Source organism: Trachinotus anak, unplaced genomic scaffold (assembly GCF_046630095.1).
Source record: "Trachinotus anak isolate AG129_WGS33_773 ecotype Australia unplaced genomic scaffold, CSIRO_AGI_Tana_v1 ptg000003l, whole genome shotgun sequence".
Lineage (NCBI taxonomy): Eukaryota > Metazoa > Chordata > Actinopteri > Carangiformes > Carangidae > Trachinotus > Trachinotus anak.
The window spans coordinates 11,153,256-11,170,884 of NW_027273854.1; the positions used below are offsets into that span (position 1 = coordinate 11,153,256).

The 17,629-nt window shown below is 41.1% G+C and overlaps 1 protein-coding gene across 2 annotated transcripts in view; it reads right to left on the reverse strand.

Moving 5' to 3' along the window:
- Positions 1-17,428, reverse strand: part of abca3b (ATP-binding cassette, sub-family A (ABC1), member 3b) — a 29,099-nt gene extending 11,671 nt beyond the window's left edge. Inside the window, exons 1-15 of one of the 2 annotated variants that reach the window (XM_071473614.1) lie at positions 17,080-17,428; positions 15,840-15,939; positions 12,930-13,176; positions 9,492-9,619; positions 7,939-8,104; positions 6,795-7,054; positions 6,585-6,701; positions 6,036-6,156; positions 3,559-3,732; positions 3,238-3,419; positions 1,772-1,918; positions 1,476-1,605; positions 1,222-1,376; positions 510-665; positions 199-409 (exon numbers count right to left, since the gene is read on the reverse strand). In XM_071473614.1, coding sequence (XP_071329715.1) covers positions 199-409; positions 510-665; positions 1,222-1,376; positions 1,476-1,605; positions 1,772-1,918; positions 3,238-3,419; positions 3,559-3,732; positions 6,036-6,156; positions 6,585-6,701; positions 6,795-7,054; positions 7,939-8,104; positions 9,492-9,619; positions 12,930-13,176; positions 15,840-15,893 — 2,248 coding nt within the window. In that variant the 5' untranslated portion in view covers positions 15,894-15,939; positions 17,080-17,428. Of the gene's footprint in view, positions 1-198; positions 410-509; positions 666-1,221; positions 1,377-1,475; positions 1,606-1,771; positions 1,919-3,237; positions 3,420-3,558; positions 3,733-6,035; positions 6,157-6,584; positions 6,702-6,794; positions 7,055-7,938; positions 8,105-9,491; positions 9,620-12,929; positions 13,177-15,839; positions 15,940-16,556; positions 17,037-17,079 lie in introns of those variants that run through there. The other variant, XM_071473615.1, reaches the window with a different exon arrangement.
- Between the last annotated feature and the right edge of the window lie 201 nt (positions 17,429-17,629).

Below are 17,629 nucleotides of genomic sequence, written 5' to 3' on the forward strand. Positions count from 1 at the left end.
GAAATATTCTCAAAAACAGGACTTTATAAGAAAGGCTGTCAAGTACAAAATTGCAAAAATGTTTCTTCTTCCAAAAAGACAAAAAGATAAAAAGATTACTATAATATATTTTTGTCATATCTGTATAGTTGTAGAAAAGGCTGATATCTTGTTAGCACCACTTTCTGAGCCTGCTGAAGCAATTTCCACTCCACTTACCATATTTGTTCTTAAGGAATAGTGGTGACCCGCAGCACTGCAGCTCTCCCCCTGCCATGATGGCGATGCGGTCACCGAGTAGGTCGGCCTCGTCCATAAAGTGTGTGGTGAGCAGAATGGTGCGACCACGTTTCTCCCCCTGCAGAAGGTCCCAGGTGGCGCGTCGAGCTGATGGGTCCATGCCCGATGTGGGCTCATCTAACATTACAACCTGGAGATGGGTAGAGTTAGGAAAAGGTCAAGGCATGTTAATTGGGTAGAAAGGTAAGACAAAAGGAATGAGGGTGAATTATGCTTGTGAAATTCTTTACCTTGGAGTCTCCAATGAGAGCAATGCCAATAGAGAGTTTTCGCTTCATGCCACCAGAGAGGGTCTTGGAGCGAGCCTGCCGTTTGTCCTCAAGGCTCAGGATACGGATGATTCTGTCCACCTCATCTGGAATCTTGTCCTTGGAGTAGCCTTTCAACTGGATATGACGCGGAAAATGACACAGATTACAGAGAAACTGAACTACCAGCATCTACTTCACATTATGGTCAACATTAAGCCTGGAATTAAGTGTCTACACGTATCCTGCTCTTGAAATTGAGCCACTGTGTTTAGAGGAAATGGGAAAGTACAAGAAACTGGTAGGACTTGCGACTCAGATCGTAAAGTGTTTTTGTGGAGGGACACCGGGAGGGAAAGTCGAGAAAAAGATTGCTCTTAAAGACACTCATGTGGACAAATAAGTGCCAAAATAAAGCTCCATTTACTGGTCTGGGAAAATTGCTGCAGCTAACAATAGTTATGGAAATAAACTATAATAATTACAAACAAGTGTCTTATATCGTTTTGTATGCATTTTCTTGTTGAGTTTTGTGTATGTTAAACATTTCTTGCCCATTTATGTTATTATCTCCATAAATTAACACTAAGTAGATGTATAATATGTAACAATGTGACTATGACACAATATATAGTAGCTACAGCAGGTGTGCATGTGCGTGTTTTTAAACACATGAGCATGATTGTGTGAGTACCTGTGCGTAGAAGAGCAGGTGCTCTCTGACTGTAAGGTTGTCAAACAGCACGTCATGCTGGGGACAGAGTCCCAGACTGCGGCGGATCAGAGCCATGTCCTGACAGATGTCGTAACCATTGATATAGGCCCTGCCACTGCTGGGAGGAAAGAGACCTGCAAGCACAAGGTTAAAGGCAGGTAGAGTTAAAATCATTTGGTGGCATCTATGTTTGATTGTGTGTGAGATTATTGCTTGTTTTATGCCATGCTCACCTGTCAGCATGGACAAAGTTGTGGTCTTCCCAGCCCCGTTGTGTCCTAGCAGCACTGTGATCTGTCCTTCAAACATGTTCAGTGTCAGATCCCGCACCGCTTTCCGTGTCTTGTTGCCCAATTTGAATTCCTGTAGAGGGGATCAATCCAAAACATGTATATGCACTACCTTGGGGAAAAAAGGTATTATCTGACTACTGCAGTAGATTTTTTAATGAATGTCTCTCCCATCTGCACCAATGGAGTGTAAGGGGACATGCTGACCCTCTGGGTCATCGTGTCTGTTTGCTGCTCACCTTAACAAGGTGTTTGATCTTGATCCCAGAGACTAGCCCAGCTGGCTCCTCCTCAATAAACTCTCCTTTCAGAGCTTTTTCTGCATCCTCCTCTTCCTCCTTCTCATTCAACAAAGCCATGCGGGGGCTGCTGCACCAGTATGAAGGCTGCAGATGTGGAAATTGAGTGTAAGATGAGTGAGACGAAAATGGCCTTCAAACATATCTTTTTTTTTTTTTTTTTTTTTTTTTTTAAAAACTGTCTGTGTATTTCTCACAATTTTCATCAATGATGTTACAGGATGCAACAAAGGAGGCAGAGGAACACAATCATTTATAAAAAAAAGAAGACAAGAAAGAGAGAATGGGCTGATATTAACATTGTTCATGTCCACTTTACATTAGAGGGGATTGTTTCCTGAACAACCCTCCCTTCCTAAGAACCAGAGTCAAACCCTTTCTATGCTGTAGAGACAGCATCTCACTCTCACACACACAATGGACATAGAATAATGTGCGTCAACATCTAATCCACACCCTGCTGGCAGTGTGTCGAATTCCTGACTAGTGGGAAGTGGGCTAGCATGAGTTTATTTGCACGTGTACGTAAAGGCACGCCATTTCGTGATTGTCCACAGTTGTTATTAAGATAACCCTTATTTGTGTTGGCTGAACAGACTCAGACATTTCCTGTTATTCTTGCTAGTTGAACACAAAGACTCCCTCTGGCCAATATATTGTGACCTCCCGTTTTCAAACCCCTCCGCTGTCACTATATCAGAGCCACTTTCGCAGAGTTCTTTAATGTAAGACAATTTTCTGTTACGAGATATCTCAGCGTTGCCCTTGCAACTACCTGACGATGTTCTGAGAGGGTTACACCACCTTTTTGCAACAGTTGTGCACATTGTTCACTAATGTTGCTGCACTGGTAACATCAAATGTCATATCCCTAACTTGGGTGAACAAGTGAATATATGTTGGTGTGTCTGCCTTCTCTAAAAACAAACCTATTGTCTCATATCATATCCTTATCTATTAACTTAAAACAAATCACTCTTAAATTGTTATGAAGAAATCAATAGTTACAAATACATCACAAAATCAGTTGAACTTTGGGAATCAATGTTACTGCAAATGGTCACAGAAAGCACATTACATTGTTTGTTACTGAAAAAGGAATTACAGTAACCGGCCAGATGATTAGGTGCTATTTTGTTCGTGCACGACTTCCCCTTTTTTCTTGCACTTCTTTCAAATGTGAATTAGTAACTGACACTGCTATAGAGACTAAAGCCACAGTGAGGAGGGACAAAAAGAGATGCAATGAACTTCCGTTTAATTGTTTTCTGCTTGCAACTATCTGACAGATCCATATCTGTTTTGACTGCATTAACTGCTCATCCCACTGCCGTATCTGTATTTGGTTACATCTTTAGTGAATGTATGTGTGCATGCATGTGTAAACAGCTTAGTGTGCAGCATACCAGGACAAAGAAGTATGATGGTAGAGGCACTCCGTACTCCCCAGGAAAAACTGCCTCCATGTACCAGGCCACCAGCCCGTAAAACACAGAGTCAAACAGCAGCAAGGCCAAAACCTGGGCCATGGAGAAGTCATCATCCACTGTCACTGAGTCAAACAAGTTAGACCACTGGATTCCTGTACCTACAGAGCAGGAAATGGACAAGATCAACACAAGAAAAAAAATAAACAATGTTAAAAGACATACAGGAATAAAGAATAGTACCACATTCATGGAATGCAATTTGACATAATTTACTTTGAACACAGCATCAGGTCTCACCTTTGCCTTCAAACATTCCTATGAGCTGAGCACCCATGGCCATGGCCACGTTGGAGATAAGACAGGCTGACACCTTCTGGACATGGCTGAGTAAGTCGTAGCGTGGCCACAGGAACAAATAAGGCAGGTAGCTCAGGAAATAAATGAAGCCTCCCGCTGCCGCCGCCACATTGGCTGAAGTGAGACATAAAAAGAATCAGTGGTTGACGGGATGCTGAAAAACAGCAAGATTCACGAAGCCTTAAACAATATAAGATTTGACAAAGAAAAAAATAAACTGAACAGTGTGAGCTCAACTGTTGCCACTGTTTGTTGTCACAGTTACAGATGAAGAACATTTCCGTGCCGCTAGATGAGTTCAAACACTCACGCATGCATTGTTGTTGAGTACTGTGGATGAGGAGAACGAAATACTTTCAGAGCTGTTTTTATTTCTGAGTGGCATGACAAGACCTCTCAAAAGAGCACTTGTGGCAGATAATTTGACATTTTGAGCGTGCGTGGAACATGCATTGATTTAGTGCCATTATCTGTTCCTCACTGGAATTACTGCCTCTGTAAGTATGCCTCTGCCATCCAGCCAAGTTGCAGGAAATATGGTCACAATCTCCCCCTCCTGAGTTACACCATTGAATAAGGTGAGGTGTTTTTGCAGAAGATTGATGTCACAGTGAAGTTGACCTTTGATCGTTGGGGTATAAAATGTTATCACTTCATCATTTTTATCCTATTCGACATTTGTGTTAAATTCTCATAATTAAGGCATGAATTTGTGAGTTACGGCCAAAAATGTGTTTTGTGAGGTCACAGTGATCTTGACCTTTGACCACCAAAATCTTATCAGTTCATCCTTGAGTCCAAGTGAATGTTTGTGCCAAATTTGAAGAAATTCCCTGAAGGCCTTACTGAGATATCGCATTCACAAGAGTGAGAGGTACGGACATAGGGTTAGGGTTATGGACAGACACATGGGGAACAAAAAAGATATAATGCCTCTGGCCCTGGCTGTCGTCGGCCAGGAGACATACAGTAAAAAGCAAGATGGTTTCAGAGAAGTATCCAGGCAGCTGCACACAAAGAAGAATAGTCCCTCTTTGTTAAAAAATGGCCAAGGAGGGCACTGAAGGATCCTTTCTGCTGGTTTGGCCTATTTTCTGCAAAAGCCCTTCATTTCATCCTCTTTCTTCTTCTGTCCAAAAATCATAATTTATAGGGAAAACCTTTGAATCCATTTCGGCTCTATTAAAAATGAGCTTTACATTTCTTTCGGGAAAACAAGATGATTATGTGGTTTCTTTAGCTCATTTAGTTCACCTCGTTTAGCAGCACTATTTTATTATAGGCTGTCAAATATTACAGTTGGACAATTATTCATGGACCAAAGACAGGACAGGCTAAGAGAATACAGCTGGGCAGAGACAGCAGGAGGAAGACAGGAAGAGCAGGGCAAGTTTAAAAATGACACCTAAGGTACACAGCGTATTATGTCAACACAATAAAGCAAAACTGTCTGGACAGGTGACAGAGAACACAACATTACTCAGAGGGCAGAAATACAACATGATTAATGGAGAGAGAAATTCAACACCTCATTGTGAACCAACAAAACTGAAGATTTACCAGTCTCTTTCCTCTTCTGCTCCGCCACTGTGGACGAAGGGCTTTTACAGCTTCATCAAAATCAAGTTGAGGTTTCTTGCGATCATACTTGTAAAAGCCAACAGCAACATAAACTTGAGCGTATGGCTGCTAAATAAGCACTTGTCTGCAACTGCTTTGCAAAAGGGAAAATGAAACGGGGGCTAACAAGCACTTGCAATCTGAGCTGCTTTGCCGAGAGGTTTGAAAGGGGATGCTTGCTGGTTTGAATCAGAAGCCGTGAATGGGTGAAAGCGCGAAGAGGGAGAAAGGTATGTGAGAAAGGAGAGCGACAAGATGTAAATGGTTTTCTTTATTGCTAACGCTGTTCAGACCAGAAAGAATGTTTTAATTTCACGTGGCTGAACATGAAAAGAGCTTAGAACTACAAGAAGCTAGCAAAATTTTCCTCACCAAGAAATGGCATCATACATGTATGCTTAATGTATCAGGACTTAGTTAACAATATTAACACTTCCACAGATGTTCAATACATGTAGTTATAGTGTGCAAGCATATATAACTTTAGAGCACAACTCTTCTCTGTGCAGATCCTTGTGTGGTTTAAAGTTTTTTATAGCTCCAGAGCCTTTTATTTCTGCTTTTATGCTTTGGATCAGCTAAGAGGAGGGAGCAAAGTAAACAGCGGAGACTCTGACCTACATCTGAGGGACCACACACTGTTGCACATACTGTGCATTTCAGCCAAAAGAAGCAGGAGAGTGTAGTGGAAGAAAGTCATTTGACCACACATACAGTACAAAGCAAGAGACTGGCGCTCAAAAAGAGACATAAGTATCATCCAGAAAAGAGTGGGCACACACAGAAAACACACACACCTCGTGAGAAGAAGGCACTGATCATGAAGCTGAAGTTGATGGTGGCCACAGTGAAGACAAGCAGGAAGACAAAGACCAGCGTGGGGTCACTGTAGGTCAGCACTGCTCCGTTAGGGCTCACCTGAAACAACAGAATCAGTTCCAGTGCTCAGTTATGACTTGCTGAGCAAAAAACAAAAAATCCCTGCACTTCATGTTTTCAATCATGACGTTAAAGCTATCTGACATCAACCACACAAAAACACATATGTGATTATTATGAACTGGCTATTACAATTAAATAGGTGTGTTACTTTCCGTTTGAAGATTTGGTTTTGCACTTGGTTTTAGCTCTTTCAAAAACCACTGCACAGCACTGCCTCTCAGGACATATTTTTTGAAATATTGCTGCTACTTGGCTGGACATTTGTGCAAGTACATATTGCACATACTGTACTGTTGATGATAATATTGTATTACCTTTTTCTTGCTTAAATATGTGGCAAAGGCATTACGTGTTGGAATGTGGATTAAGTAATGATATGTCATGATGTGTAACACAAAACTCACCTGGATACATAGCAACAGAGTAACAAAAAAGACTGAAATGGAGAGGAAGAGGAAGAACATGAGGAACCAGGCGCTCCAGTGAAGCCAATTGCTGAGACCCATCATCCTCATGTACTCCTAAGAAAAGGCAGAGGTGAAGGATCAGTCTGACAGCTTCGTTACCAATTTAAACAACAGAACAACAGCCCATGTCGAGACACACAAATGCACCTTGAGCTTCCTTTCCTTTTCCTGCACCACGGCTCGTACTATGTTGAGGGATGTGTAAGTGAAGCTGAGCACCAGTACCAGGGGCAGTTGGTTCTGAATGGCCAGGATGAAGACGTCATATATAAAGGGGGGATAAGGAAACCGTGACAGGACCACTCTGATCTGTCGCAGCAGAGAGGCGGCGGCAGTTCTGTTGTGAGAGTGCATGATGGCTCGGTCCACTGCATGCTGCACCGCCAGGAAGCCCTCTCTGTAATAACCTTAGAAAACAAAGAGATATTAATAATGAAGAAAACATGTAATAACACAATTGTATCGGTCATGAGATAATCTGGAAGTCCTAACTTCCCTTTAGAAGTGAACATGAGAATGGGTGAGAGGTCTTGAGGAACAAAGGGGAGCTATTATGCATGTGGAGGTTGGAAATCCATATTCATGAGATTCTAAAAGCTTGTCAGTTTAAATTATGCCGTAACGATGACTTCATCTTTTGGAGTATTCCACTTCATCCCATTATAGTTACATTCAACTTTAGAACTTCATTATGAAAAAACAGTCTAAGCCTTTTGAGGGAAGGGAGAACAGCATCTCATCTAACCCCCAATTCACCATAATCAAATCATTTCAACGTGACTAATCAGACAACCTGAGGGACAGATGTTAAGATTACATTAAGAGCATCTGATGCTATCTGAACGGTGCCTGACACCTAACAAATGTCCCACAAGTGATGCGAGGGCACGCTGTATCCTGATAGTGCCAAAAGCGGATAACACTGAAGATGTGCAGGGACATAGTTGCCATGGAAACACAGCCTGAAGAGAGGACCCTCGCTCCAGAGATTGTGGGGAAATTAAGAGCTTTTCATCAACCATGATCCCTGTCTAAGTTGAAAAAATAAAAACTGTTTGGTATTGTTTTGCGGAAGGACTAATGCTTGTTTGGACAACTCCTCATAGAAATATGAAGTTTTTTCAAAATATTTAATATCTTTATTTGGACGAAAGGCAGACACGATGGTTTGCCTTGCAAGACAGAAAAGGTGACAGAAAAGGGAAAAAGAAAAAAGAGGAGATGCAGATGAAGAGAAACAAAGACAAGGAAGGTCAATAGAAGGAGAGGGGGGGTGGAGAGGGGGTCTCACCTGGTGTGCCCCCCTCCTTGTCATACTGCTCTCTCGGCCCTGGCAGCTGAAAAAGAGGATACAGGCTGAGCGTGTGCCAGTCCAAGTCACTGTTCGGGTTCAGCTCCGACTTCTCCTTGGGTGGGGCATTGCGCGGTGTGAAGGAGAATCGCAGGTGGTAGCTCACCTGTGTGTGAGAGAACAAAAAGAGAGCGGAGTTAGTAGACTCCAACAAAGCCAAGAGGAGTGGAGTAGTGTGAATTCAACACATCGGTTGTGCATTAATGTCCCTTTTTTATTGTTTGCTATTATTCAAAGTAAAAATTCAGACGCAATCCTGTGTTGCAGATACACTAAAAGATAAGATGAAAAGATAAACATAAAATAAAGATTAAATGATGGGAAATAAACAATTAAATAAGATAGTATATATAATTTATTTTTATGTCTTTAATGTACATATCCAAATGTACTTATTTGTATCCAGTTTATTAGATGTCTGTTTGTTTTGAACGAATGATTGATGTGATATTGATGTGGTGGACTTTGGCCCCTCTTTCTTCGGCTGAACTGTTGACAGCTTTGATTATGAAGCCTGTGATAAGTAAGTATTCCTTTATTCTAACAAGTCATGTGCCAGCTGATCTATAGGACTGAGACAAGCAGAGAAGATGAATTAAAACAGAGAAAGAAAACAGCAAACAAGAGTAAGAAATAAAGATTCATTTTTGTCTCATGCTTTGTTTTAGCTCCATTTGTGTATCCATGTTTACGGTTTGTATGTAGCCCTCAGCTTTCCTCCTACCAGGACAATAAAGCTGAATTGAACTGATATGAAAGCAACAGAGGGAGACAGGCACACGGGTTAAGACCGACTATAAATATGGGAAGATGAGTCACCCTCAAATGTGGGAGTACCTCTGTCTCCCCGGTACTGCTGTGAGCGTTGGCTGTCTGAAGCCTTCAATCCTATTAAGTCTGTCAGACTTTTCCATCACACCCAGATAAAGCTTTTCCCATATGGGATCACACAGCATGAACCTGTGAATTCATCTATCCTCTGCCAGGGTTTCCTGCCACACATGAGGATAGGTTTCAATTCCGCGTCTATTCGACTTCAAATTCAATCAGAGCAGACAATAATCTGATGGTTATAATTATGTGACGTAAAGCTGACCCAAACATGAGCTTGTTAGCATCTATCTTTAAGCTACCAGCTGGCAACAACAACAAACTGAATGCACATGCGCAAACAAACATGTTTTCATGTTGCCTGAACCAGTATTTCTGGTGACACATACAGCACAAATACATTATTCATTCCTTCCTTAATTGAGACAAGCAAAACATATACAGTATGTTATAGAGTTGCATTCTTTTACCATTCATGTTGTATCTGCTCTGCAGTGTCCCTGATGCAGTAACCAGATAACAAAACAATGCGCTGCAGCTGCACCCTCTCTTCAGGTTCAAGAATTGACCGTGTGACCACATGTGTGTGTCTGTGTGTGTGTGTGTGTGTGTGTGTGTGTGTGTGTGTGTGTGTGTGTGTGTGTGTGTATCCTTCCTGTTACCTTTAGGGGCAGAGGTTCATCATCATGGCTGAAAGGGTGCTCAAACACCACAGCAGCCAGCAGCTTTCCTGACATAGGGTCATTTCTCACGTATTCTTCAAACTGCTCCTCTGTTTCAAAGCCACGCACTAGAAAAGAAACAGGCACACAAAGACAGAGATGGAAAGAACATTATATTAGATGCGATATGGTATTTATCTCACGTACGTCTTCTTTCATGCCCGACCTTGGTGCTTACTACTCTCACTGACAGCCAGGAAGTTGGTCGAGACGCGGCCAGCATACTGAACTCTGTGGCCAATATTATCAATACAACAGGTCAAATGTTAAGGAGAGAAAAAAAAAGTGCACTTCAATACGCCCACATACATGCTTTCTTTGGCACAGATGCTAAATCACACAAAAAGGGAAGAGATACCTCCAAGGCTGAAACACACAGGAGACACCATCAATAACATGAACAGCTTGAAAAACCCCCGATCAGTCCAAACGAGACTGAATGAGAACAGAGTGCAGGATAATAATAGGTAGAAACAGATTTGATATCCTTTTCACTTTTTCTTTTCATAGTTTTTACATTTTACAGAACTGGATTTCTCAACGTCATTTTTTTATTCCACTTATCAAGCACACATGAAGTTATTCTGAGTCTGGCAAAGCCCAGCAGTGTTAGCAGTGTTGGTCCCAGGGTTAAATCTGGGTCAGTCTCATAAACTAAGCACTTGCATGTAGACACACAAGGTGCACAGAGGGAAATAGGTCAAGGACAAATAGCAGTCAAACACGCCAGTTCAAACATGTCCTCAACACACTGCTCTTGACTTCAGCTGTTCTTCATGAATACTGCTGAATTGAGTTTGGGGATCATTAGTTTAACTGATAAGAGTTTGCTAATTATGAATTAAAAAAAAAATAATTGCTGGGTTAAAGCTCTTCAAACCTGAAGTCAAACATATTCAGTAATTTTCAGACTTTCTTTAAGGTCTAGTCACCTGCGATGGGAATTTGTAATTTTTTTAACATAATTTCTTGAAAATAAAAGATTAGCTGACAATGGAAAAATGTTAGCTGCAGCTGTATTCATGAATGAACATATATTACTTGTGATCTCAACAAGAGAAGTCAATGCAACTTTTTAACAACAAAAAATTAGAGATTACACAATACAGGAAATTTTGTTTCTCAATTCACTATTTCACAATACACCATGAAAACATATGCAAATCATTTCAATAACTAATATTTTTACAAAGAAAAACAAATCTGCTGTTTGACTATTGTAAAACTATGTGAAACTGAACATTTAAAACACCACAGGCCTGTTTTAAGTATTGTCATCTGTTCTAGAGAAGCCCTTATTTTAGTCAGAGCACTGCAGACACTTTCTGGTGGTCTTCTGTGTGCCAAATACTAAAACTCAGTCTTAATTCCCTTCCACCTTTCCCTATGAATGCTGAGACCTGCTAAATTATTCATTAATGGCTGAGCTGGGATCTCACATAGCTGTGTATAGGGCAACCTGCAGTCACACAGATCTTTCCACCAGCTGCATGACATCCATCTTCATCCTCTCACTGCTGCTATTTATCCATCTTTCTGGTCGTCTGACAATGTGACAAGAAATGTGTAAACAGCCTGTTTGCCCACCTGTCAGTCACACCGTCAGCATTTATTTATCCGGAAAGCTGGTCATGCGGGGAAGGTGTGTGTGATTCTGTCAATTAGACAGAGATAGAGTGTAGGTGTCACTGGGAGAGCAGGGGAACATGCTACAGTATGTGAGCTTCCTCTCTTTACCTGTCTGAACCACCTGATACAGTCTGACACCAGAGAAGGGTGTGTATGTTTGCTCTCCTGAGGGCTGTTTCTGGAGGAACCAGTATTCCCAGGTCTGACCTGAATCACAAGTGGTGTTAAGGCTGAGGTATTTGTTTCACTCACCGCTTGTAACTGTGGTCCTAACAGCTCTGGTTGGGCATGCAACCCTTAGGCTTTGCTGCAACAGAATCATCAATTTTAATATTTTTTTACTTTTTTTTTTTAATGAAATGTTTGTGGGATATGATGTGACACCTCCTTTCAGTAATATCCACCAAACTTACAGTAAACTCAATTTAAGTGAGACTGGTGGTCTAAACTATTTCTACTTTTAACTATTTCAATGTTGTTATGGTTTACTACTCTATTATACTTTTCTGAACACTGAGGCTGTTGACATTATCGTTCAAAATGTGTATATTGAACCAACAAAAGCAAACCATTGCCTTTCAAGGATCAATATTGTTACACTTTAATTTATTTTAATTTTATTATTATTATTATTATATGAGTTTTAGGGAATAACCGTGGCTCTGAATTTGAGACATTTTCATTTCATTTTCATAGTTTTACATTCACAGAATGGCCACATTAAAGGAGCAGTTTGAGATTATGGCATTATTTGCTGTCATGCTGAAAGTTAGAAGAGAAAATCAATATCACTCCCTTGACTGTTCTATAAATATAAGGCTACAGCCTGTTGTCTCAGCTTAGCATATAGACAGGAGGAATAGTCCAGCACATAACCCCCACACAAAACCACTACTTGTCATTGCTACATTTTGGTTTTTGACCAGATTCAAGAAACAAGATATAACATGTGAATTTGTGAGCTTTAGATGTGCCATTAGGCAGAATACACTATCTTTGGATGAAGCCAGGCTAGCTGTTGCCCAGTTTCCAGCCTTTATGCTAGGCTATGCTAACAGGCTGCTGCCAGTGGCCTAATGTTTACCACACAGACATGTGAGGAGTATTGATCTGCTCGCCCAACTCTCAGCAAGAAAACAAAACTATTAAGCTATTCCTTCAACAAAAAACAGAGTGAAAAGCTTGACAGGTCAAAGCATGTTACTGGCAATCTGCTACTGGCTAATCTTTGGTGCCAGTCAGTGTTAGCTGTTGACTGGCCAATGGCAGATAGAAATGATTTCATGCAACAGATAGATAGAGGAGACAGGACAAGCCAGTTAAAAAGGCTGGGTCTGTGCTTGGCATGCATGCTGTGGAGAGACACATGCACGGTAATATACAGGCCATCTTGGACATTACCAACCACCCTCTCCTCAACATTCTTGCAGACTAGAGAAGCAGCTACAGCTGCAGCCAGCATCTCATCTCACTGCAATGCAGGTCTGAGCAGTTCAGGACATCCTTTGTCCCTCCTGCCATCAGGCTGTGTTAACACCTCAACCAAAGGCAGTCCCTCATGACCTGGACTGTAAATCTAAACTGCGTCTATGTGTGTGCTGCTTGACTATTGAATTTCCCCAATGGGATGAATAAAGTAGGATAAAGTATCTATCCCCTGTTTTTCATGTGGACTGAAGCTGGTTTTTTTAAACCAGTTACATTGTTGTACTGAACTTGCCAGCCATTTCCTGCCAAACTACCACCCACCTGCGGAAAGGGACAGGCTGCCTCGCACGTCCTCTGCCACCTGACGCACCACGCTGGAGTTACCGGGCACATAGGCCAGCTGCAAGCGCTGCAAGAACCTTTTGGGTAGCATGTCGACATCATAGCTCTCATAGACCGTGGCATTCGGGTAGTCCTTAAAAGGCACCTTCTGACGCAACACGATGAGGATGCAAGAGAAGAGCAAGGGCAGGAGTATCTCCACCAGAGTCACCAGGATTTGGCGTTTCTGGAGCACAGAAATAGAGAGATTATCAGTCACCTGTTTGTTGGGGATGTGTAAAGTAAGATGATGAAGAAGAAGAAGAAGATGATGATACTGAGACTAATCAACTATGTTGTGCTTTGCAGAATATTCATCACATTAAGTAAGTCGGTGACTATATGAAAATGAATAAATGTGTCCATAATTCAGCCACAGGTGAGCCGTGTAGAATAAAATCTGAAAATCTGAAACATACAACTGTGAGGACAGCAGCATTGAAAAGTAAACACAACCCCACATCAAAAGTACCAGTGCTCTGAAAGTGCTATGTACAAATTATTTTTAGTCAAGGTGGGGACTCGGTATCAACATATTCTTTTCACACTCTTCAGTGTTGACCCTAGACAATTCCACAGACAGTTTAAATTAAGCATAATTTATAAGATGGCCTCTTCCTGTTGAATGGTGGGAACATAAAGTGACTTGGACAGTTTGAGGACATTGTGCAGTCGGTCTCTGAGGGGCACCAATATCAGACCTTTCACTTTCAGCAGTAAATCAAAGATATTACTTGAAAAATAAATGAATAAATGAAACCCCAGAGCATACACGTTACCTATTTGTGCACATTTATAACTAAAAGTGTTTTAATGCATAAATACATTTCATATTATGAACACATTTGGTTGCCTCTTGAGCCTTAATACTTTGCAGTTACTAACCAAATTGCGTGCGTAGCACTCCATGTCAAAACCTGTGAAGTTGGTAATGAATGCACAGTCAGTCTAGTTTACTTTTGTCAGGTATTACCCGACTTCAATAACAGTGTTGTTAGATGTATGCTTCATTTTATGTAGACTAAGTAGTTCAAGCTTTTGAACTGCTGCTTTAGTTTAGAAAATAATAGCCACTGATCTGTTGAAGAGTAGCACAGAAGTACAGAACTCCTCGTACTGTATCATTTACTATAAGCCTCTCACGTCATTACATGTTTATTAATAATCATCAAATAATCATTTAAAAAAATCATCAAAAAATCAAATATGGAAAATGCAGTTTCTATGACTGTTGGGCTCAGAACACATCCTCTGTTTTTAATCCCTACCACATGTTTTTGGTTTACTGTAATGAACTTGCTGTGGCCCAAAGGCCCTTGATATCCAGATCCAGGAGACTCAATATATATATCAACACTTGAACCAAGAACAAAATAACACTGGGGTAATTGACTCAAGTACTGCCAGATGGTGTGTAATTTAAACAGCTTAGAAATCATTAACCTCGTCGATTTCTTGGATTTGACTGCATTTATTGAGGAAACAGATAAATAGATCTTGTATGAATTCCTGTTAAAGGGTATTATTTGGGGGTTGGGTGATATACAACATTACTGTTTTTATTTATTCACACACATTCTTTTTCGGCTCATGTTAGGCGAAATGCTGTTGTAGAACAAGGAAGTAGCTCACAGAATCCAATTTTTTAAAAACACTGAAATCTCAAAATCAAAACCTGCTGTAGCAAAGGTGGACATCTGTCAAATGACAAGTTTTCTGATGTGGCGGGGCACCACAAGAAAACGTGATGGCCCAGGAACATGAGGTCTTTGCAAGTCTTTGTTTTTATTCATAAACATGTTTTTATTTAAAAGGCCTAAATTACAATGTTCATAATTTGCTTGTGATGGTAAAATCTGATAACACATTAATTTTCTTTAAAACAGATTATGTGATTCATATGCACTCTGCGTCTGTGCTCTGCAGCGAAGATGGACAAGCAACACCAAGATGCACAGTATGTTTTTTCCTGCCTAATGGAGTCTCAGTAATCTCTAGATAACCACAACTGGAGCAGCAATGGGTGGACAAAGAGCTATGGAGCAACAGCCTCACACCAGCATGCTATGCAGCAGATAGCCAACTCATTTCTGAATAGTTGCAGCATTGTGAAATCATTAACTGATATCTTTGCTCTGCAGGCAGCCATTCAGAGCAATACACAGCCAGAAATGTGCTGATACACTCCGCCAGTGGAAATCCAACACTGTTTAGCGTAATTTTTTTTTTTTCCTATCTTCTGTAAACTGAGGACAGACTCTGAGTCTGATGATATTATGTTCCATGAACTACATATTTGTGCAAGCATCGAGTATCTGCTTTTGTCAGACACCTTTTCTCGCTTGGAGATTTTGATCTGGTGTGTGTGTGTAACCAGCCTAACGTGATAGCCAACAAATGAGAAGGTAAACATACAATACAGACACGTAAATCTATAGTTACACAACAGAAAAATCTGATTGCAAATATACCTGTCTCATGATCAAGTCCCATGATAAATGTCACAACAATTTAAAATTTAGGGCAAAACAATAACTGAAGACAGCCATATAAGGCTAGGAAAAGTATGACAGCCCCCAATGTGCTGAACCAGCTAGGGTCTGTGATACAACAACACAGTACAAACACACTGGGGTCCGTTTCCACGTAGCTGGATAACATCATCAGGTTTTAGAAACAAAGTGTTAGTCAGTTTACTGTATTTATGATTTCCTATGAGCCCATAACTTAATAAACAGGACCTCTGCTCTGCAAACACAGCTATGCCTAATAATTCACAGTTGCAAACAATGTCACCACCTAATAAGGACACACACTGGTTGGCTGTATGTTCAGCTTCTTCAAACTCACCTGCTGAAGATAGTTTTTCCACACCAGTAGTCCAAATTGTCTCATGATAGCCATTTTGATCAGCAACACAGGGCACAGTCCAGTCAGCCTTCGACAGTGGCTGGAGATAGAAAGAGAGTGACATTTTTTTTTTTTTTAGGTAAAGCTCCGAATATACATCTTTTAAAATGTTTCTGAAGGTGTCTTGAATGTTAATTGAGTTTTCGAAACAGCTCCGACCAACCGTGCTGACTTTAAAGGTTTCTCATCTCAGTTTCCATTTAACAGAAAAAAACTCAAGACAACAAAAGAAAAAAAAAGAGAAGTGATATTGAGTAATCAGCAGTCCCACAATGAGGATGATCCTATGCTAGTTATATTCAAAAACAGAGATAGAGAAAAAGGTTTCACAGCTACGATGGAAACAAAGAGGTGATATCAACCTGGAAATGAGTTCAGCTGCGAAAGAAATAAAGGCAAATGAGCCAAAGATAAAAAAACAAGAAAAACAAAACAGGCCGTTGACATCCTCAAGCTGAACCAGTTGGACAAGCAAAAGATGATCTTTTTAGTCGAAACAGGGCTATAGGATGGTCGCAGAGACAAACAAAGACCTCTTTGTGGCTGGTCAAACAGCTAATAAACACACATGCCGACAGAATATTTAACTTTTACTAATATTGATGGTCACATATATACAGTCAATACAAATGTTAAAGCTACAGTAACCAGATTTACCTTACAGGAGCCTCAAAGCACCAGTGTTTCTGCCTCAGTGGACTCCAGTTTCACAGCAAAGCAGACAGTTTCATGAACACAACAACACTAGTTATGTTGGGACTGCCTGAAATTCACACTACCGCCATTCAACCTCAAAGTGGCCACATCCATTATATATCAGGGGTCATTTTATATAATATCATCAGTGTAATTGAATTGAGAAGACCACTGGCTACACATTTACGGCTCCCCTTTCTCCATTAGCCCGTCCGTGCAAACAATAAGCAAGAAAAAATGCCATAATAGACGTGATGTTTTGCTCAGCTTTCCCCCATCTTTGATTGGGCCCAGGCTTCTTCTCCTCCTGATTGGCCGGTCGGCCTGCTCGTCAATCCCCAAGATACTGATGAATGCCAACAACATAGCATCGGGACAAAGCCAGACTCCTCAGAAATATAATGTGCTGACTCACAGGCGAGTCTTCAAATGTCTCCACCGAAACGACCCAGCAGCGTTTTGTCGCACAAGCATGTGAAATTACCTCAGAGCAGCTGGTGTCGGCACATGAACCTCACAGGCTGTGAGCCCCTTCTCCCGTCGAGGTGAAAACAGTTCCTCCTTTTCTGTATCAAGCCGATAACAAAACCATCACTGCGGGGTTCTTTCCTCACCGACGCCACCGAGGCTCGGCTGCGCATTAGTCGAGCCAAGGACGCCGACAGCCTGGTCCGGGTTTGTCTTCTCCGTCAGTCCAGTTTTGGTGCCTGCTAGCGAGATGAAACCGCACCTGCTGCGGCACAAGCCAGTGAATTCATCGCAAAATGTATCCCACAGTCAACAAAACACGTCACTGCATCGCACTGGAGCCGGAGGGTCATGTGATCTCCACACCTGGACTTTATGGCGACATCTGCATGAAAACGACAATAAATGCTGTGTTGTTTATGTGCTGTGGCTCGCATCTGCGTATTGTTCTAGCATATTTATTTATTATTGCAATATAAAGAATATTTTCCTTTTTTTTTTAAAGACTTTTTTTAGTTACAGGTTAACCATTGAACACAAACGCCAAAGTATGATCATCCAGGAAA